At 47.8% G+C, this 23478-nt stretch overlaps 1 protein-coding gene across 1 annotated transcript in view; it reads right to left on the bottom strand.

Annotated features, from left to right (window-relative positions):
* The window catches only part of trpm5 (transient receptor potential cation channel, subfamily M, member 5), a 183793-nt gene that overhangs the window by 58482 nt on the left and 101833 nt on the right, over positions 1-23478 (bottom strand). The window contains exons 14-16 of the mRNA XM_072518897.1: positions 23128-23273; positions 7488-7600; positions 2617-2715 (exon numbers count right to left, since the gene is read on the bottom strand). Of these exons, the coding sequence (XP_072374998.1) occupies positions 2617-2715; positions 7488-7600; positions 23128-23273 (358 nt within the window). The remainder of the gene's footprint in view (positions 1-2616; positions 2716-7487; positions 7601-23127; positions 23274-23478) is intronic.

Genomic DNA, 23478 nt, shown 5'->3' with positions numbered 1-23478 from the left:
TGCCCATCCGTTCACAGCAGCGGGTTTCTCCGGTCCCGCTGCAGTGAATGAGAGCGTCAAATTCTCCGTCCTCACTAGGAGCAGTAGCGGGATGGACTCGCAACGAAGAATCCCGGCCTGAGATATTAAGTAAATCCTTTGCCTCTGTCTTTACCAATGAATAAGTTGCTGCCAAAGTAATTGTGAAATTGTGTTGCGAAATGAATAAGATTAAATTAATACACACCAAATATTTCATAATGAGTTGTACAAAATGCTTAATCGCGTATATAATAATAGAACTATCATCAACTTTAAATGGAAAAAACCCAAAATAAATATTTACACTTTGGACACAGGCAGCGCATGGTTCTCACTGTCAATGTTGTAACAATCAGCACACACCTCACTTCACGTCATGTCGGTCTTCACAGTGGAAGACACAAATAACATGCCAGTGACTGATAGAAATGAGGCGATGACAGGTGAGGACCTTGAGAGGATTGTTATCACTAAGGAGGTAGTGATGGGCAAGCTAATGGGGCTAAAGGTAGACAAGTATCCTGACCCTGATGGCATGCATCCCAGAGTGCTAAAAGAGATGGCTAGGGAAATTGCAAATGCACTCGTGATAATTTACCAAAATTCACTAGACTCTGGGGTGGTCCCGGCGGATTGGAAATTAGCAAACGTGACACCACTGTTTAAAAAAGGAGGTAGGCAGAAAGCGGGTAATTATAGGCCAGTGAGCTTAACTTCGGTAGTAGGGAAGATGCTGGAATCTATCATCAAGGGAGAAATAGCGAGGCATCTGGATGGAAATTGTCCCATTGGGCAGACGCAGCATGGGTTCATAAAGGGCAGGTCGTGCCTAACTAATTTAGTGAAATTTTTTGAGGACATTACCAGTGCGGTAGATAGCGGGGAGCCAATGGATGTGGTATATCTGGATTTCCAGAAAGCCTTTGACAAGGTGCCACACAAAAGGTTGCTGCATAAGATAAACCCAACATGCACACTTACAATTAACATTATAAGAATGGTCAATGCTGAATTTGTATGGGCAATAACAGTAAACATCAGGTCAGTCAGGTATATGGATTGAATGTTTACAGTATGATGCCTTTTTTGCTTGCTATAAATATGGCAGTCAATAAGGTTGCCCTTCTTTTATCTAGATAGTGATATGATATGCTCTCAGAGTCTCCAGGTATCAAATGATACCGCCACAAGGTTCAACCGGGTATTGATCAAAGAGCCAAACAACCAGTTAGTTGGTTCAAGATCAATGATACTTTATTTACACACAAGATTAACTTACACATGCAACATAAACATTACGAGCTAAACTACACTTAACAACTATGACAACCAACTTCAGGCACCCAGCTTAGGTCAGAGGAACAGTGGCCTTTTTTTCGAATCTGGATCTACTGGGTCTGGAGAAGTACCGGCGGTTCAGCTAGGATCATCCATCTGGTAGTGAGCATTGAACTTGAACTTGCTTCTGGTCGTGGTGCTGCAGTTGGAGATGGACGTTGCCGGAGTGCCAGGTCCAAAAGAGGTCGAACACATGGCAGTGTCTCTCTTTATCCTTGGGGGTTTCGCGCTCTTTTGGGACGGTCCTTAGGTTTGGCCCCCATCAATTGGGCAGTTCTCGGTCACTGCCTACGATCTGAGCCAATAAAGGGGCGGGTGCCTTGATGGCTGGGCGTGTCCTAAGCGGTCACTGACCTTGCTGTTGATGCTTCCTGAGTAAAGGGAGTGGTGCCGATGTGTCTGGGATTGTATCGGTTACCTGAGTATCAGTCCTTTGTCTTACGGGGATGGGCCGTTAAAATGCTAATCGGTTGGGGGTTTTGATGCTGTCTGGATTCTCTGCTCATGAATATACATGCAGGCCCTGTGCCTGCCTGAATCTTACATTGTCCATATTTCCGTTTGGGCTTTGCGAACGTCCATGTTTCTTGTTGTAAGTGGCCATCCCAGATGGCTACAAGTAAAATTGATGTCATCATTGCATATTGTTGGGTGTTCAACACTCCAGTTATGCCAAGACAAATGGGACCCTGCTGTAACAGAATCTTTGCTGGAAATTCACCTATTGCATGGTTTAGGGGCATTGCCTGTGAGTAAACCACCCCACCCATCCTCCCTCAGCCAACCACCCACGCCTCACTCACCTCACCTCACTTATCAAATCGGCAGCGGAGGGAGTGCGATGAGAGGGGAAGAGACACATAGAGGGAGGCCTGAAGTCTAGCGGTGCTCAAACCTAGTGAGCCTATCAGCAGCAAACATCGGAGAGACAGGCTGTGATTGGTGGAACAGCCCCTTGCAGAAATCTTCAATTTCATTAATTTGATCAGTGGCTGGGGCGGGGGGGGGGGGGGGGGGGGGGTGTTGCAGCTAGTGGGGGGGGTTACCTAGAGGGGCATCATCGCACAAAATGCAGCCTGTCCCATATGATGGCACGTTATTTTGGTTGGAGCAGTCTTCTCTTGTACTCTGAAATTAAATCTTCCTAGAAAGATTTGCCATGCTGGACTTTTAGTGAAACCGAAAGCTGCTTTATTCTATTTGAGTCCATCTGGCCCTGCCCCACTTCTGTTGAATGATAGTTTGGCCCGGACAAACCTGATTATCATGTCAGTGAGCAGCAAAGCCTTTTCTGTGTCCAAGCTATCCAGCTCTTTCAGTTGCTCAGATTTCCCTATGGACGCGCGGTCCCGTGCACTGAAAGGAAACAAGAAACAAACAAGAGGGAGAACATCTGGTCATTTATCTGATTACTGTTTATGGGGGATGCCGTACATATATTGGTTGCTGCATTTCGTACATTACCACAGTGACTAAGGGCTGCATTCTCCCGCCCCACCTGCCGCAAGAACGCCACGGGCGAGCCGCATACAATGGAGAACTCCATTGACCTCGGGCGAGATTCTCCGGTTGCTGGGCGAACGGGGCTGGAGAATCCCGGCCTAAATTTCAAAAAGTGCTTGATTGGATGCAAAGCCCTTTGGAATGCGCTGCGGTCACAAAGGGTGCTATATAAATGAAATAAATTTACTCAGAATACACAGCAGAGAAACAAGACATTTGGCCCCACCAGACTATACTGGTGTTTATGCTTCACTCAAACCTCCTGACGTCTTTCCTCATCTAAATCTATTATCTATTCTCTTCTCTCTCATAGGTTTGTCTAGCTTCCCCTTAAATGCATCTATACTATTCACTTCAACCACTCCCTGTGGTAGCAAATGACACATTCTCACCACTCTTTGGTTCAAGTGTCTTCTGAATTCCCTGTTATATTTCTTGGTGACCATCTTACGAAGGCCTTTAGCTATGCTTTTTCTCTGTATCTGCTCTATCAAAATATTTCATAATTTTAGGCCACCCCTCAGTCTTTCTTTTTCAAGAGAAAAGAGACTCCGTCCATCCGTCCTTTCCTATATACCCACCTGCTTCTGGTATCATCCTTGTAAGTCTTCTCTGCACCCTCTCCAGTGCCTCCTGAGAGGAAGAGGAATTGTAAAATGGGGAAAACGTTCCATGGCTAAACTGGGGATCAAAGAGGACATAAAGGCAAAACCTAGGGCATACCATACTGCAAAAGCTAGTGGTAAGCTGGAGGATTGGGCAATCTTTAAGGTTCAGCAAAAGGCTACTAACAATAAAATCAAAGTAGCTAGGGTCAACTACTAAAGGAAACTAGCAGAAAACATAAACACTGATACCAAAAAGCTTCTATAAGTATATAAAGAGGAAGAGAATATCTAAAGTAACTGCTGGCCATTTAGAGGACAACACTAGTGGGGTAATAATTGTCAGCATGGTTTTATGAAGGGTAAGTCATGCTTGACATACTTGCTTGCGTTTTTTCAGGATGTAACCAGGATAATGGGGAACCTGTGAATGTGGTATAGCTGGACTTCCAGAAGGCGGTTGACAAGGTGTCACATAAAATATTGATCTAGAAGGTGAGATTGCAGGGGGGGGGGGTGCGGGCAGACTACTAGATTGGATTGAGGATTGGCTGACTGACAGAAAGCCGAGGGTCGAACTGTAATTAGCAGGGTGCCGCAGGGGTCAGTCCTTAGACCTCAACCATTTACAATCTATGTATATGATCTGCAAACAGGGACAGAATGTAACACAGCAAAATTTATGGAAGATACCAAAATAGATGGGAAAGCAGGCAGTGAATAGAGGATATAGATTTTACAGATTTTATAGATAAGCGAGGAGAATGGGCCATAATTTGGCAGATCGAGTTTCATGTGATAAGTGTGAGGTTAACCATTTTGACTGAAAAAAACCGAAAGGCAAGTTATTATCTAACTGGAAAGCAGATTCAAAATGCATCTGGGCAGAAGGTTCTGGGTGACTTTGTTTATGTACGTTAAAAAGTCGGTATACAGGTGCAGCATGTAATAACACAGGCATATGAAATTTTAGCATTTATTGCAAAAGGACTGGAGTATAAAAGTAGAGAAGTATTGTCACAATTGTATCGGGTGTTGGTGAGACCACATCTGGAGTATTGTGTCCAGTTTTCGTCTTCGTATTTGAGGAAGGATGTGGTGGCATTGGAGGCAATTCAGAGGAGGTTCACCAGATTGATTCCGGGGATGAAAGGGTTGATGTATGAGGAGAGATTAAACAGTTTGGTTTATACTCGCTGGAGTTTAGAAGAATGAGAGGGGATCTGATTACGGTATATACTGATGTGTTGGGTATTCTGGATCACAAACAGGTCACCAACACTGGAAGTGGTGCAACTCTATTTTATTATAAGGTTAACTATATTACCATATTTGAACTGTAGGTAAATGCAGTACCAGCTTTAACTGTTGACCCTTGCCTAGTCCTAACCAGGTGATGCACTTAGCACATGGTGAATGTCTGTGTTGCAGGCTGTGAGCTCTGTGCTCGAGCTGGCTGCTACTAGATTGAGCGGGAACTCTCCTGTCCCCTGTCTTTATAGTGCGTGTGCTCTCACTGGTGATTGGCTGCGGTGTTGTGTATGCTGATTGCTCCCACTGCATGTCCATCAGTGTGTGTATGTGTGTCTGTACCATAATATACTGGTGTATATTATGACATATACAATGCTAAAAGGGATTGATAAAGTAAACGTAAGCCAAAAGTTCCCCCTTGTGGGGCAATTTAGAATAAGAGATCACAGATATAGGTTGAGAGGCGGTAGATTTAAAGCTGAGATGAGGAGGAACTACTTCTCACAGAGGGTGGTGAATTCATGGAATTTGCTGCCCCATAGTGCGGTGGGGTCGGAACCATTAAATGGTTTAAAGGCGGCGATAGATAAATTTCTGATAAAGAACGGGTTAAAGGGATATGGACAGGTGGATTTGAGACCAGGAAGAGATCAGCCATGATCTGAATGAATGGTGGAGCAGGCTCGAAGGGCTGAATTGCCTATTTCTACACCTAATTCCTATGTTCCTATGTCCTTTTTATTAAATGTTGACCAGAACTACACAAAGTACTTGGAATTGTGGTCTAACCAAGATTCAATATCATCTCTAATTCTCAATTCCATTCCTCGAGCCTACTGCTGGTTTGCTTTTCTTGTAACCTTACTAACCAGAGTCACAGTTTTTTTGTGATTAATACCATTTGCACTTGGAGATCCCTTTGTCTTTCAGCCTCACCTTAGACTTACACATTCTAAGTTATGAGCGACCTCTTTATTCTTTCTACCAAAATATACCTCCTCATATTTATCTGTGTTGAAGTTCTTTTTAAGAGGTCCATGATCTGGGCCAGTTTTATGGTCCAATTCAAATATTGGATTTATTTATTGTTACGTGTACCGAGGTACAGTGAAAAGTATTTTTCTGCGAGCAGCTCAAATAGATCATTTAGTACATGAAAATAAAATTTAAAAAAAAGAAACGACATAAAAGGGCAACACATGGTCCACAATATAAATACATAGACACTGGCATTGTGTGAAGCATACAGGAGTGCAGTATTAATGAGGTCAGTCCATAAGAGGGTCCTTTTGGAGTCTGGTAACAGCGGGGAAGAAGCTGTTTTTGAGTCTGTTCGTGCATGTTCTCAGACTTATGTATCTCCTGCCCGATGGAAGAAGTTGGAAGGTGAGTAAGTCGGGTGGGAGGGGTTTTTGCAAATGCTGTCCGCTTTCCTCAGGCAGCGGGAGGTGTAGATAGAAATATGTTGCTGTGAAGCTATCAAAAGAATAAGTGAAGGGCATACTATAGTCAGGGTTTAAAAAAATAAAACATTCATTCTGTTGTTGGTTGAAATCACCCGAAGTGGGCTGTTTAGTTAATCTATCAATAGATGTTATTCCAAGACATATTCGTACTGATGGTTCCTAAGCCCTAAACTCCTGCAGTGAATGCTGTATAGAGCTCTTGGGTTTGAGCATTCCAGAACATCTGACTCAAGTACACCAGCAGCTGTTGTTTATCCTTTGTAAAAAGAGGTAACTCCACATATCTGTATTTAACCTACCCTTCACAACCTCTTAACATCTGGAAATAAAAATAAACTTAACTTGAAAGTAATTCAACCAAAATTAACAGTACCCATACTAGCCACATGGAGTCACTGTTTGATTTTCTTTGCTATGAATGTGGGTGGAGCATCCTGTATCTGAATAATTATTTTATTGATGGCTCTACTACTACTTGCAAAATAAGAATGCTGCTCGTCAATCTGAGGTGTATCTCTCTCGTGTTCCTGGCGTTAATATAAGAAAAAGTCCATTGTTTGCCCACCTTGCTGTAACTTCTAGCCTCCAACCTCACATAATTGCTGCTGTGCACTCTTCGATCATGTGCTCACAGAATACCAGTCTATAGATTTTCCTCCTCCTTATGTCGAGGTCAGGAGTCATCATAAAGTCTTGTTGTCTGACCTATTCCTCAGGACCTCAAAACTGGGGAACTCCTCATCTCCCTCAATCTCCAGGCTTAAAATTCAAAGTGCTGTGTCACCCGTACAGTCCATCTAATCCCGCGGTGTGTGTGTTGCCAGTCACCAAGGTCATGGCATTGGCCTTTGTCATGGCAGTGGTGGTGGTCAATGACTAAATGTATTTGGTCTTGCAGAATTCAGTTAGTAAAATTGGGCAGTGGATCTGGGTTTGAGTTGATCGTTGAAACCGATATTGTGGTACAATATGGAAAGTGTATTGTATTATCAGGAACTGCCCATCAGATATGAAGATAACCTAATGCCTCAACTGCTCTAATGATTTGGGTGGGCATTAAAAATACAGTGTCACCATGAAGAATGTTCAGGAGAAATATTTCACCTATACCAACCCACCTGAAATGTAAGTTAACTGGGTATTAATCTTACCACTATACGTTACTGCAATCAAATATTTCCCCATATTACAGTCACAGTCTTCACAAGTAATTTATAATGCAAATCACCGTGAGACATTCTGGCTTGTTGAGATAAAATACCTGCATAAACACTGGAAGGTTTTTTCACTGATGTGTTACCTGAAGCTGATGAGGTTGGTAAATATCAGAGGAGGGCACAAGAACCCACACAGCAACTTCCAGATTGGAGTATCAGTTGACATGTCACCCCACCAGATTTTAGTCAACAGTGCCTAAAATACAGAAACTAATGTTAGTATTAACGAGATTACTGCCTTAAAATTACTTTTATTGATCCTATTGAGTGTCAGCTGTGGTTCACTTGGTGGCATTCTCGTCTCTGAATCATTAGGTTTGGGGTTCACATTGTAGCCATCTGGGGTGGCCACTTCCAACTAGGTGCAGAGGAACTCGCAAAGACTGGCGGGTATAATGGACAAGCCAAGAATCAGGCAGGCTCAGAGCCTGAAATGCATATTTGTCAGCAAAGTCCAGACTCCGTCCCATTAGCATGTTAATCAGGCCAATTAGCATTTGATGGCCCATCTTCACGAAGACAAAGGACTGGTACTCAAGCAACCGGGACAGTCCCAGACATTTCAACACCACTCCCTGTTCAAGGGAAACGCAAACAACGGGGTCAGTGACCGCTTGGGGCACACCCAGCCATCCAGATCCGCGCCCACTTATTGGTTAGGAATCGAACGGAGTGATCAGGGATCACCCAATTAGTAAGGCTCAAATCGAAGGACCGCCCAAAAGAGCGCGAACCCCCCCCCCCCCCCCACCCCCCCGAGTATAAGAAGAAGAGTTCGCCATATGTTCGCTCTCTTTTGGCCTTTGTACCCCGGTCCCGGTCATCGCCAATCATAGCAACACCAGAAGCGAGTCCAAGTTCAATGCCCGCTACCAGACGGATGAGCCCAGCTGAGCAGCAGTTACTCCTTTGAACCCGATAAATCCAGAATTGAACAGCGGCCACTGTTTTCTGACCTAAGCCGGGTGCCCGAAGTTAAGTACAGGTTGTCTTAGTTGACAGGTGTAGTTAACTCGTAGTGTTTATGTTGCATGAATAATTGTGTGTAAATAAAGTACCCTTGACCTTGAACTAACTAACTGGTGTTTGGCTCTTTGATCGATAGCCGGTTGAAACTTGTGGTGGTATCATTCGATACCTGCCGATTCTAAGCATTAAGACATAGATAGCATAGAAAGGGCAAATTCACTGATTGCCACAATTGAAACAGAGCCACAGAAAACCACGTGGGAAAGAAAGCACAACAGTTATTAGCGACATCTGATGGGACTCGACCCAGAAGTGACCGTGTCCTGCCGAGGGAACCCACAAAAGCATTTGAATTAGAATCCAAATTGGCAAAGTAAAAGAAACCACAAGCGAAACCAGTATCGATCAAACCTCCAGAAATCGGAAGTGTGTAATTTGCATGCGTACTAACAAAGGGATATAAGGTAAACTCGATAGACTTTGTTGCGTAAACCAGAAAATAGCTTGAGCCATACCCGTGTTTGCATCACCGTTTTATCACCCACTGTTCCAAATTCCCGGGAGACAGAAGTATTTGTAGGGATGGCCATGAAGGCTATGGAACGCCTTATGCATCCACAAGAGCCCGAGGTCGCAGCGACCAATAGATCAGAACAGTGTCCCATATGGGAAGAAGAGATCAGGAAGTACCTAAAGGGGAAAGGATGGTGTGAGGTTTGCGCGAATGAAGAGACAGGTCCTGGCAGCATAGGACAGACTTGGTGGGACAGTCTGACCGAGATCCATAAGAAGAGTGTGACTAAGATTCGTAAGCCGATGGCAATCGTGTCCTGTCTGGCACAATTGCGAGGCACAGAGGAGGTCATGAGGACGCTCCGCAAGCAGCTAGAGGAGAAGAATGAAAGTAGAGAGGGAGATTTAATGTACAGCTCCGGGAGCAGTTAGCAGCGAAGGACAAGGAAATGGATGATGTCAAGAGGGCACAACAATCCTGTCTCGCCCACCTTAGCAGCTTCCAAATCCAATAAGATAAGGCCTACCAGGACACACAGCATGCTGTACTGGTAAGAGAAGAGACAGAGAATCAGGTACAGCAGCTAAAGAAACAGTGCGAGGACCTAAAAGCAGCCCTCCGAGCACTCCACAGTTCCACCACGGAACAGAGGCAGAGTTCGGTGGACCACGCCAAATGCAGGCAGTGAATTGCAAGGTTGCAATCCCTGCTGTCAGTTGAAAATGGGTTTAGAGACACCTTTGGCCCACAGCTAGACCAGGAAGATGGCCCCAATTGGTAGGAACTCAGTGAAACGGCCCAACGGTACATAAGCGAGACCGAGAATCAAAATAGAGCCCCCCGAGGCCCCGAAAAGAAAAGCACCCGCACCACCAACTGCAGAAGCAGCACCAAACCCAATGAACACCATTACCATGCAGCGCAGGGTTACCACGGAAGACCAAACCGATTTTGTGTACACCATCACATTATCGATCACCCAGTTACGAGATGCCCGCGAGAAGGTAGATACTTTCCACCCCACATCGGACCCACATCACTTTTTCGAGTTAGTGAAACAACAAACCCTCATGTATGGTTTGACGAGCTGGAGCAGGTCAAGCTCATAGTTATGTGCTTGGACCCCTCAGTTTGTTCATCCCTTCCCGACCCACAAAATGTAGGAGGAGGTAGCCTCCAAGAAATGAAAACAGCCATTTTAGACGCCATAGGATATAACAGAGGAGATCCGGTAGACTGACTCAACCGGTGCAGGCAGAAGAAGGGAGAGCATTCAACAGCGTTTGCTGGACACCTCTGGATCCATTTTGCATGCTGTATTTGGTGAGTTAGCCCGCGCACATTTATCATTAGACAATACGGCCAAATGGACCCGTACGATAGTATCCCATGCCACAGAGGCAGGACAGAAGGCATGTGCCAGTTACGACCCCTCAGACACGGCACACAATGAAGTGTGGGTTCTAAAACGATTGTCCAGAGCTTGGGAACAGTCTATACAGAGAAAGACAGAGCAGGAGACAGTAGACACCACAATGAATACAGTAAGGATACACCAAGACCCCGCATGGGTCAATGAAGGCAGAGGTACAGCACAGCACCCTAAAGCACAGGAATGTTATAATTGCGGATAGAAAGAACATTATGCCCGAGAATGCCAAGCCCCCCCGAAACAGCAATGGAATCAGCCCAACCCCCACCCAGGGAACCATACCCAAGGGAGCAATACACCAGAGAGCCTGCTCCACCTTACGTGCCCCAGGGGTCATGTTACAACTGTGGGCAGTCAGGACACTTCACCCGAGATTGCAGGAGACCCCCACCACCAGCTAGACTAGCCCCCAGATATGAAAGAGAACACCACCCACAGCAGCTACAAGGTCCCAGCTGCCCCATGCAAACTGTGAGCGCTTACCCGCCACTTCTCATGGCAGGGACACCTCAGCAATGCCACTTCATTTTTGTTTCTCTCCTCCTCCCCCTCTTCTTCGGTCACACTACACTGACTCCATATGCTAGTTACACCCCAGGCCAAATGTGATTTACGGTGTCCTATACACTGATGGAACCTGCCCGCTTTGATGTTTAGTTTGTTTTAAATGTTATTTGTTCTCTCTTGTACGATTTTGTGTGTCGTCCTCACGGACGCTTTCTTGATACAGTCATAACTACTCTTCTGACGCTACATGGCAGTTAAAGAAACAAGTTTGTTGGAGCCCATATATTTACAAATTCTTACTGCTCTTGGAAGGTCACTCAGGCAGTGGAGTAACGACACTTATCCCTGCCCTGCCTGAGGACCCCCTATACATTGGGTCAGCCAAGCTCGGGTAGTGGAGCAACGGCACTGATCACCGCCCTACCCGGGGATCTCACCCATTCTTGCCCGGCCACGAGTCATACGCACCACCCCATTCGGATGCTTGTTTTCGAAACTCTTTTTCTGTTCTTTTCTAGTCTTGTGGTTTAAAGAATGCTCTTTGCCACTACTTTTGCCCTTCCCGGCAACCCTTTGGTTGCTATTCCCCCACATACTATTTACATGTAAGAAACACTTGGTTGGAAAAACAAGTTTGCAGAGGACGGAGAAATTGTCCGCCCACTCAGCTCATCGACCACAGGCTGCGAGCGTGCTCGCGCTGTGACACAGAATTTTTGGGGAGTCTTGTCTCCGCAAATGGTTGTTTAAAAAAAAATGAGGGAGTCACATATGGTGACGATTATAATGGGAAAATTGACGTTAAGGAGACACAGGCGGACATACGAGATGTTAAAAAACATGATTACAACAGATACTATGCTTGTGCCCCCAGGAAGATATGAAGATACTCGACGGCGAAGGAAAGCCGAATAAGATGAAGATGACCCTGATGATCGGCATCATGATCGTCGCTGGAACAGCCCAGTTGCGCGCGCCCCGAACACGACCACCCAACACAATACCCCCAGCCCGGACACTACACCGCACACACACCCAGCCACCGATACCCCCACATGGTGTGAGAACCTCGTCAAGTGGTATTCACTGTCCTACACAGTGGAAGCCTGACTAGTGATAACCATATTGTACAGTGTCATTCAGACAATTAGATTGCGGAAGTGGAGAAGGAGAGCCTCCCGCCCTCCAGTATACACATTTAGAGCCCCTTTCCTCGGACTCCAGCAAACCCCACACTCTTTCTGAACCTTCCTCTTTAATAAATTCCGCGGTTGTTGTTTTTGTTAATAAAGCTTATTTTTTTGTGTATGAATGTTAGTGATAAGAAGAAATGTGATGCTGCTATCGGATTTTTGTATTGTAAGATAAGTTCTTTGATTATTAAATAGCAGCATGAGTATAGTCTAGTTAGAGACAGTTTGAGGTTCCCTTTTTTATTGAATGTTAAATGGTCCCTTAAGAATTTTTAGATATGTGTTGTTTTAGGGACATTTAGGTAAATGGTTTTGACCCATAGGACAGAGTAGAGTAGAACCTGTCCTTGGTTAAGGGTACCCGGCATTTCAGAGAACAACGAAGAACCAGTATTGTGATCCTTCACGCTTCACGTTGAGGATCAAGAGGACGGAGTGTAGCCATCTGCGATGGCCACTTCCAACTAGGTGCAGTGGAACTCGCAAAGACTGCTGGGTAAAATGGACAAGCCAAGAATCAGGCAGGCTCAGAGCCTGAAATGCATATTTGTCAGCAAAGTCCAGACGGTATCGAAACTCCGTCGCATTAGCATGTTAATCAGGCCGATTAGCATTTGATGGCCCATCTTCATGAAAACAAAGGACTGGTACTCAAGCAACTGGGACAGTCGCAGACATTTCGGCGCCACTCCCTGTTCAAGGGAAACGCAAACAACGGGGTCAGTGGCCGCTTGGGACACGCCCAGCCATCCAGATCCTCGCCCACTTATTGGCTAAGGAATCGAACAGAGTGATCAGGGATCACCCAATCGAAGGACCGCCCAAAAGAGCATGAAAACTCCCTGAGTATAAGAAGAAGAGTTCGCCATGTGTTCGCTCTCTTTTGGCCTTTGTACCCGGTCACGGTCATCGCCAATCGCAGCAACACCAGAAGTGAGCCCAAGTTCAACGCTCGCTACCAGACGGATGAGCCCAGCTGAGCAGCAGTTACCCCTTCGAACCCGAGAGATCCAGAATTGAACAGCGGCCACTGTTTTCTGACCTAAGCTGGGTGCCCGAAGTTAAGTACAGGTTGTCTTAGTTGATAGGTGTAGTTAACTAGTAGTGTTTATGTTGCATGACTAATTGTATGTAAATAAAGTACCCTTGACCTTCAACTAACTAACTGGTGTTTGGCTCTTTGATCGATAGCCGGTTGAAACTTGTGGTGGTATCATTCAATACCTGGCGACTCTAAGCATTCGGACATAGATAGCATAGAAAGAAGGGCAAATTCACTGATTGCCCTAATTGAAACAGAGCCACAGAAAACCAAGTAGGAAAGAAAGCACAACAATATGCCACAGCAGTACTGAGGGAGCTCTGCACTCTCCGAGGCGCTGTCTTTGGATGAGATATTAAACTGAGGCCCCAGATGCCTGCTTGTCTGGATGAAAAACACCCTCTGGTCACACCAGCAGCGTACCCCCACCTGCAGGTCTCCTGGTGGCGTGGAATGCCAGCGACGGGAGAAGAATACCGCCGCAAACAAACGTTGCGTCAAATTCTCCATCCTCACCAGCAGAATCCCGGTCCCCATGGCACTATTTTGAAGAAGAGCAGGGGAGTTATCGTTCGTTTCCTGGCCAATATTTATCTTTCAATCAATAACAAAAACAATTTAAAAAAAAAAAACTCATTCACGAGGCACGTGAGCTTTGCTGGCCAAGCCAGCAATTATTGTCCATCCCTAATTTCCCTAACACCGCTTGTCTAGGAGTTGGCGGCTGCGTTTCTTACATCACAACAGTGACTAGATTTCAAAACAACTTCCTTATAGGAAAAATATGCAGGGCTGCATGGAAAAGCCTGGGGAGTAACACCAGGTGAATTGCCCCTGCAGAGGGCCAGCACGGATGTGGCATGCTGAAATGCCTCTTTTTGTGCTGTCTCCACTCGATGATTCATTCTCTAATACTTAATTGATAGCGAAGTGCTTTAAGAAGTCTCAAGGCCATGCAAAATACTATTTAAATGCAAGACTTTCTTTTTATTAAAAAAAAACAAATTACATATCGATGGCTTTTACTGGGTTAATACATCACTTGGGGTGTGTTAAGCCATAGAGATCAGCCAATACCCTGTGATGAATTGGGCTGATTCCACCAATCAGGCTTGCAGGGGGTGACTCCACATTCCCAAATAAGAAGCGGGGGAGGGGGAATTAAGCACTCTTCGAGACTCCTGCTGGGAAGTTCACATGTTTGAATGTGAATTCAGACATGAGACAGCTCAATTATATAGATCGATTCATCAAGGCAATTAGTTCAATGGTACCAATAGTTTTAACAATCAAATCCAATCACTTCCATACAGTTACAAAGCAGTAAGTGCAAAGAATGGATATTAAATGTGCTCAAGTCTTGAAACTTGTCAGTTCCTTTGTTCTTTTTTCCGGTTCGCTCCTTCCCCCTTAAGATCTTTATACACCGTCAATTCTATATCCCCAATTGAACTTTAAGTCATCCAATTCAGGACACTTTATCCCATTTTACCCATAGATAAGGAGATATGTTCATTTTATTTTTCCCTGACTCACTTTAGCGGTTTTCCACCAAACACAAAATCAAATTGCAGCAGACAGTTTGGAATTACTGTTGTGACATTCTCGTCAATTTGAATGCACATTTTTAGCAAGGCCTCTAGATAGTAAGCAGGAGTGTTAAGTCTGTAAGAGCGTGCTTTCTTGGGATGTTTTCCAACGTTAAAGTTACGATGCAAATGCAAGTTGTTGTTGTGTTCCTTGCGCAGCTGCTTCAAGGCCATGCTTAGTGTTCAAATCGCTGCCCTGGCTGAGATTAGTTACCAAAGACTGGAAGCAGATCCTGGCTCTTCTGCAACCTCATGGCTCAATAACTGACTGCTGTAACCAACTAAGTGCACAGGTGCAACAAGTTTAAAGACACAAATGAAAATAAACTCAATCTTACTGTTATAACCTGCCTGCTTACCATTGGCTGGGGACTAATGACAATCCCACAATCCTGTGGGAGTATGAGCTTCCCCAATGAGGGAGGCGGAGAAATCATTAGCAGACTCCCTGTATAAATAAAGCTGGCCAGTTTGAAACCAGCAGGAAGGAGTAAGCAGCAAGCGAGGTTGCTGCTGTTGTGTATATATATATGTTATTGTAAATAAATGTTATTTCTTTGTATCCTTGAAACTCGTGCTGGATTCTTCGTGACCCTCACAAAACTGGCGACGAGGATTAAAGTGAATAGCTGTCTACACTGCTGAAGCCACCTCCCTGGATTTTTGTTGGATACAGGTTGGAAGTTGTTTTCTTTTACACCATGTCTCTGTACGGATGTTTGGATGTTTTTGATGCTGCGCTGGAAAGCTGGAACCAGTATGCACAACAGATGCGTTACTATTTCCGGGCAAACAATATCACCGAAAACGAGTGGCAGGTGGTCATATTGCTCACCGCCTGCGGCCCGCATACGTTTGGGGTGATTAGGAGCCTTACGTACCCAGCTGCACCGGACACCTAAACGTTTGATGAACTTGTGAATTTAGTGGGGCAGCATTTTAACCCAATCCCATCCACGATAGTCCAACGTTATCGGTTTAATACCGCTGAGAGGATCCCAGGAGAATCCCTTGCCGAGCTACGCAGGATTGCGGAGTACAGTGACTATGGTGAGAGCTTGTCAGAAATGTTACGCGACCATTTGGTTTGCGGTATTAACAATGCGGCCATCCAGAGAAAGTTGTTAGCTCAGCCAACATTGACTTTTCAACAGGCCATTCAAATAGTATTGTTCCGAGAGAACGCAGAACGAGGAGTGCAGGACATACAGGGAATGGAAGTGCATGCCTTGGGGCGCAACCCCTTCCATCCAAAAACGTCCCCCCGCACACCTGCGGTACCTTGGGCGAGACGACATCTGGATCGACGCCAGTTTCCGTCGGACATTCCTCCCCGAAGGGAGCCTTCTCCAGAACCAATGGATGAGGAGTCATGTCCGTGTCAGACTTGTAGGCACCGACCCCGTCGCGGACGCCGGTCCTGGGGGCGCCAGAGGCGCCGTCGTTCCGACCGAAACTGGGACCAGCCCAGGGGCTATACCGGGGGAACCATTGGACATTGCAGGAACTACGATGACCCCTGTTGTTTATGGACGTCAGGAGGGGCGTTTCCCACTTATCGTAGTGCGCGGCCATGGGCCCAGCCTGTTGGGTCGGGACTGGTTGCGCCATTTGCGGTTGCAGTGGCAGCACATCCTCCAAACAGTTTCTGGAGGGTTGACTGAGGTGCTGGGACGATACCCAGATGTATTGCAACTCGGTTTGGGGAAAATAAAAGGGGCCGTAGCCCGTATCCATGTCAAACCAGGAGCCACGCCGCGCTATTTCCGGGCGCCCCCAGTGCCTTATGCCTTATGCCCTGCTTGAGAAGGTAGAAGGGGAGCTCACTCGTTTAGAAACTTTGGGTATTATCAGGCCATCCGTTTCGCTGACTGGGCAGTACCAATTGTACCTGTAATGAAGCCAGATGCCACCGTTCACTTGTGCGGCGACTATAAACTTACAGTGAATACGACTTACCGACTCGACCGATATCCAATGCCTCGCATAGAGGATCTCAACGCAAAGCTTGCAGGTGGACTCTCGTTCACAAAATTAGATATGAGTCACGCCTACCTACAGTTGGAGCTGGACCCTGCCTCCCGACCATATGTAACGATTAATACACACCGGGGCCTGTATGAGTATACACGTTTGCCCTTTGGAGTGTCCTCTGCCTGCGCTATTTTTCAACGCCTTATGGAGGGCATTTTGAGAGGTTGACTGCGTGTCGCTGTCTACTTAGATGACGTTTTGATCACAGGGATGTCGGAGCAGGAACATTTGGAAAATCTGGACGCTGTCCTTAGACGCTTTTCGGAGGCTGGAGTCCGTTTACGTCGCACAAAGTGCGTCTTTCAGGTGAAGGAAGTAGTCTACCTGGGTTATCGGGTGGACCGCGAAGGTTTGCACCCCGTCGCAGAGAAGGTGCGCGCAATTCAACAGGCCCCCGCCCCGACTGACACTTTGCATCTTCGTTCTTTTCTCGGCCTCGTAAACTATTATGGGAAGTTCCTCCCCAATCTGGCAACTACGCTGGCCCTGTTGCATCGTCTGCTAAAGAAAAATCACACCGGGGTTTGGGGTCAGTCGCAAGAAACCGCTTTCCGGTGGGTAAAACAACAATTGTCGTCGTCTGGGTTACTAACCCACTATGATCCGGGAAAGCCTTTGCTCGTCACATGTGATGCATCCCCGTATGGTATTGGGGCCGTCCTGTCCCACAAGATGGAGAACGGGGCCGAGCGACCGATAGCTTTCGCCTCCCGCACATTGACTACAGCGGAAAAAAAGTACGCGCAGGTCGAGAAGGAGGGCCTGGCAGTGGTCTTTGCGGTGAAACGTTTCCACCAGTACGTGTATGGTGCATCCCGCTTATGGTGCATCTATGCTTAGTATCCCGCCACTTCACTATCGTGACTGATCATAAGCCTCTGCTGGGACTTTTCAGAGAGGATAAGCCAATACCGCCCATTGCTTCCGCACGGATCCAGCGCTGGGCTTTGTTGCTCGCTGCATACGAGTATTCTCTGGAGCACAAACCAGGAACGCATATAGCGAATACCGATGCACTGAGCCGATTGCCTTTATCGACCGGCCTCATGTCGACCCCCACGACCGGTGAGGTGGTTGCAACCCTAAATTTTATGGGCACCTTGCCTGTCACGGCATCATAGATCCGTGAGTGGACCCAGACGGAGCCAGTCCTGTCAAAGGTTCGACACATAGTCCTGTATGGTGGGCAGCATAGACAGCTCCCAGGTGAGTTGCTGGCATTTTCCTCCAAGCTGTCAGAGTTCAGCGTGGAAGACGGCATCCTCTTGTGGGGGACGCGTGTGATTGTCCCGGAAAAAGGACAGGAGCTGATACTAAGAGACTTGCACAATGGGCATCCAGGTGTGACCAAAATGAAAATGTTGGCCCAGAGTTATGTTTGGTGGCCAGGTCTCGACGCCGACATTGAGAAGGTGGCCCAAAACTGCTCCATTTGTCAGGAGCATCAGAAGTTTACGCCGGCCGTGCCCCGACATCACTGGGAATGGCCAGGGTGGCCTTGGGCGCGCTTGAATGCTTATTTCGCCGGCCCTTTTCAAGGATCCATGTTCCTTTTATTAATCAACGCCCAGTCTAAATGGCTCGAGGTGCATAAGATGCTAGGCACAACGTCCTGCGCAACAATTGAGAAGATGTGTTTGTCTTTTAGTACACATGGCCTCCCCGAGGTGCTGGTGACGGATAACGGCACTCCATTCACCAGTGAGGAGTTTGCGAGGTTTATGAAGATGAACGGCATACGCCATATCCGCACTGCCCCTTACCACCCGGCTTCAAATGGGTTGGCGGAGCGCGCAGTGCAGACATTCAAACGAGGCCTAAAGAAGCAGTCTTCCGGGTCAATGGACACGAGACTGGCTCGCTTTTTGTTTTCGTATAGGACCACCCACCATGCGATGACTGGGGTAGCTCCCATAGAACTCCTAATGGGCCGGAGACTTCGCACCCGCCTTAGTATGGTTTTCCCGGACATTGGCGCAAAAGTACGCCGCACACAAAAGAGGCAGGGACATGGCTTTTCTCGGCATCAGCCGATTCGGCAGTTTGCGCCCGGTGACCCAGTGTTCGTTCGCAATTTTGCTGGTGGTGCCCAGTGGGTGTCTGGTGTAATCTTTCACCAAAGGGGCCCTATATCTTACCAGGTGCAAGCCCAGGGTCGTCTCCAGCGCAAACATGTAGCCCACGTTCGGTCCAGAAGATTCCCCGCCCCCGGAGCTCATTTCTACAGCCGCAGAGACCAGAGACAATGGAAAGTAGTCCTCACAATCTTCCTCTGGTGCCTCACTCAAAGCCGGCGCAAGTCGTTACAGAACCGCGCGGAGATAGAGACACCGAGATGACAGAGGCAGCAGACTCTGACTCCAAGATGGAGACACAGGACGCATCAGAGGGGGGATCCTTGGGCCCACGGGCCGTGGATGTACAACCGTTACGCCGTTCATCACGGAAGCGATCTCAATTTAATTAGCAGATTACTTCAAGATGGACAGCGGTCTAAAGCCGGAGTAGCTCAATTTGGACGCTCGGTCGCTGGAGGCCGCTGACATTTTTAAATACTGGCTCTGGTGTTTTGAGGCCTATCTGAACTCCTCAGAGACTGCAGTCGACGGACCACGCAAGCTGAGCTTGCTACATGCCCGGGTGGGCCACAGACACTCCTCCGTGATCGAAAAGACCACCACGTACGAAACAGCGGTCGAAATCCTGCAGAAGCGCTTCGTTAAGCCAATAAATGAGGTACATGCCCGGCATTTGCTCTCAACCTGCCGGCAGCGCTCCGGGGAAACGTTGGACGAGTACGTGGAGAGACTCACCGCGCTCGCTAGGAACTGCTACCACAAGGAGGTGACGGCAGAAGTCCATATGGACTTGCACATTCGAGATGCTTTCGTGTCCGGCATACAATCCACATACATCAGGCAGCGACTCCTCGAAGACAGAGCAAAGGACCTCCCAGGCACGGTAACGCTCGCCTCTTCTCTGGAAGCGGCCCACCATAATCTCCGCACGTACACCGCGGACCTTGCGAACCCCTCTCGATCCCCTCCAGACTCGGCCACGATACAGGCCTGCGCCGTGCGGCAACCCGCTCACATTGAGGGCGCACTGTGCTATTTCTATGGGCAAGGCCAGCACCCACGTCAGCGTTGCACAGCCCACTCCGCTATCTGCAACGACTGCGGAAAGAGGGGACATTTCGCAAAGGTCTGCCTAGCTGGGCCCAAAGTCCAGAAACAAAAGTCTCATCGGGCCCAAAAATCGAGCACCTGGGCCCACAGGCCCCGCAACGCAGCTGCGCGCCGGTCGGACACGCCTCCTTCTGACGCGTCATCGGCCTCGTGCAAGTCATGGGGGAGGCCATCTTCAAAATCCGACACATGCAACCGACAGCGGTGGCCATTTTGTGACTCTGGGCGGCCATTTTGTGAGTCCGACTCAACTGAGGACTCTGACTACCCGCAACTGGGAGCGATCACTCTCGATCAATCACGGCCAAAGCACCTGCGGAACTCCATGATGCAGGTCCAAATCAACGGGCACGACACCGCCTGCCTTTTCGACTCCAGGAACACGGAGAGCTTTATTCACCCAGAAACGGAAGTCCACCTTTGGGGTCTCGCTTCCACGTTGGCTGGTGACTCCGGGACCAGTTCTACTCCGGAGGCACTCGAGGAGCCATAAGATGGACCCTCTAGTCGAGAGGGTCCAGCTGCTGCATGCAAACCCTCAATACGCCTACGTCGAGCACCTCGACGGAAGGCAAGACACAGTTTCCCTGCGAGACCTGGCACCCGCTGGCTCTCCCACTGACGCCCCCCCTTCTACCGATGCTCCCCTCCCCGCACCTGCTGCCGACCCGGCAGCGCCCCCCCCCCCCTAGCGCCCCCTTCCCCCCCCCGCCGGCACCAATCACCCTAGTCACCCCGGATACCCCCCCTGCTCCAATACGGGCAAAGGCTCAGACCACCGTGCTCCCGGATATACCACCATTGAAGACGACCGTGTCCGCTGCACCACCGCCGGAGCTGAGAAGGTCAACACGGACAATCAAACCACCCAAAAGACTGAACATTTAATCCCACTTCACCCCCGACGGACTATGCGTTTTTTAAAACAGGGGGTGAATGTGATGAATGACAACTGTACCTTTAATGTCATGATCCCTTTAAGACCGGGTTTGGACCCCTGGGGGACTCCACCTCTGGCTCCGCCCCCCAAGGTAGCCATATATAAGGTAATGTTCAGTGGGAAGTGTGCAGTGAGCACACTTCTCGGCAGCTGTCTGGTTCTCCGCTAATTAAAGCCTTTGTATTACCAATCATCTCTCTCGAGTTGTAATTGAGAGTATCTCACGTACAATATGACAGGAAGTAGTATCTGCACATTCACCCCTGTGTCTGCGTGGGTTTCCTCCGGGTGCTCCGGTTTCTTCCCACAGTCCAAAGACGTGCAGGTTAGGTGGATTGGCCAATGCTAAATTGCCCTTAGTGACCAAAAAGGTTAGGAGGGGTTACTGGGTTGCGGGGACAGGGTGGAAGTGAGAGCTTAAGTGGGTCGGTGCACACTTGATGGGCCGAATTGCCTCTTTCTGCACTGTACATTCTATGTTCTATGTTCTTTTTGTTCTATAATCTGAATTATGCTATAGCAAAAGGTTTGCCACGTGGTTTCCCCTGCCATGGGTGCGCCTGCCAATAAAGAAAGAGGTTTTTAAAAGGATGATCGCTGACACAGTACTCTCTGTGAGGACCTGTGACACACACTCTCCTGTGACACACACTCTTGGAAATTAGGCCTAGACCCCAAGTGCATGGGCCAATGTCATCCAGTAGCCAAAGCAACAAAAACAGAAAGCTAGGAGCTCCGTTAAAGTTCAGTTCGCCATTTAGACCTGAAATGAGTGAAAACGGAAATGGGACAGTTGCTATGATGGCCAGACAATGTCAGCTTTACATTTGATGTCAATGGCTTAGTCACTTTCTTGTCCATTACTGGACCTTGAGCCTGCAGCTGACAGAACTGTGGTTGATGCGCAGTTGACAGAGTGGTGGAGATAGGATAAATACCAACAGTGTACACATTTAAACCGATTCTGTACCAGCAGACAATGGGCACGATTCAGACACTCCGTTGTGCCTGGCACCGATCTGGACACAACGGGTGAATTGCGCATGAGCCCCAAATTAGATTCCGCGCCAGGCCAATTGGGAGTCACCTGACTCGCTCCACCTGGAGCCATCAGGGTCTCGCTGTCGCGGGATGAGATACAGATCTGAATATTTAAATGAGCCTTATGGCTCACCCGTCACCCGGGACTCAATGGCTGCGCCTGCGAGACCTCGATAGGGTGCCATTTAGAACTGGTCCACAAAAACGTGGACCAGTCGTGACAGCACCGGGAAGGGTGTCCCAGACCATTAGAGATACCCGGGTGATCGTGGACAGGGCAGGGTGGCACCCTGGCAGCTGTGTACCTTGGCACTGCCAACCTGGTACCCTGGCAGTGCCACCTTGGCAATGCCAAGGTGCCTGGATATCACTGCTAGGGTCCCAGTCTGGCACTGCCAGGGTGTCCATGTGCCAAGTTGGCACTGCCATGGGGTCGGGCCTAGTGGGGGAGAGCTCGCAAGGTAGAGGGGGTATGGGATGGTTCCCGGGGGTGTGTGTGTGTGTGTGTTGGGAGTGATGGACAAAATGACACCCCAATCATGCGAGGAACCTTTCCTGTTGGCGAACTCTCCCAGAGGCCAAAGAGACTGTTGGATAGCGGGGTGCTTCTCAGCATTGCAGGTATCAAGAAACACCCCGCTAAATGTCACTAAAGGGGGAGCAGCACTTCAGATGGGACCAAGAGCAGAAACCTATGGGACTTTGTTGGTGCCCATTGAAATGATGGGAATATAATCCATTGCAGGGGCTGCAAAGGAAGAAGAGGAAGCGCCAGGGAGCCAAACAGAGGAGATGTGATGAAGGAGGATAGTGTGGTGTACTATATTATAGGTGGAGGGGTGTTGAGGATGAGAAGGCAGAAGAGTAATGCATTGTCACAGTGGTAAACATACTACACTTATGCAGACCAAACTTTACAGAGGGGAAGTGGCAAAATGATTATGACCAACAATGTCTCGGCAGTGTGCCGTTCACTGGCAGTGGGATTCTCTACTCCCACTGCATGTCAATGGGATTTCCATTGAAGGCACTCTCACGCCACAGGGAAAACCGCAGGTGGGGTGCGCTGCTGGTAGGAACACAGAATTCCAATGGCCGGAGAATTCCAGCCAAAGTAAACGTATCGAGCCCATATGATTCTTCTGGAGATCCTCATGGACCTTAATGAAGGCCTACAACCTTAATGGCAGCCAGTTGCTTTGCTAAAGCGAGCGAGGCAGAATTCGAGACATTAAGGGTCCAGTTTGAAATGTCTCAATATCTCAAATCTGTACCTGAACACCATCATGTGCAAAGAAGGATTTGGCATCTGCTTCGGTGGCTAACTGCAAGCAGGTGGTCTTGCTCCAGTACTTGGTCTTGCGAATCAGCAGGCAAAAGGCTCTGTCTTCACAGTTAGTGTAACACTGACCAAACAAGTCTGGAATCAGAGAAAATAACAAATCACTTCAGATTGTGACAAGATAACGACAGCATTATGAACAGACAGGATGTCTCATTAGGTAGAATTGGACTTTCCAGCCTTGAAAGGGTGTGTCTTAAAAGTGATCTTATGGAACCTTATAGAGATATACTAGAGTAAGGAGCATAGATAAGATATATCTGGAAAATGAACTTGAAGGATG

The sequence above is a fragment of the Scyliorhinus torazame genome, chromosome 10, assembly GCF_047496885.1.
Source record: "Scyliorhinus torazame isolate Kashiwa2021f chromosome 10, sScyTor2.1, whole genome shotgun sequence".
NCBI classification, from domain to species: domain Eukaryota; kingdom Metazoa; phylum Chordata; class Chondrichthyes; order Carcharhiniformes; family Scyliorhinidae; genus Scyliorhinus; species Scyliorhinus torazame.
The sequence above is the reverse complement of the archived record's forward strand: the minus strand, read 5'-3'. Positions and strand labels throughout refer to the sequence as shown.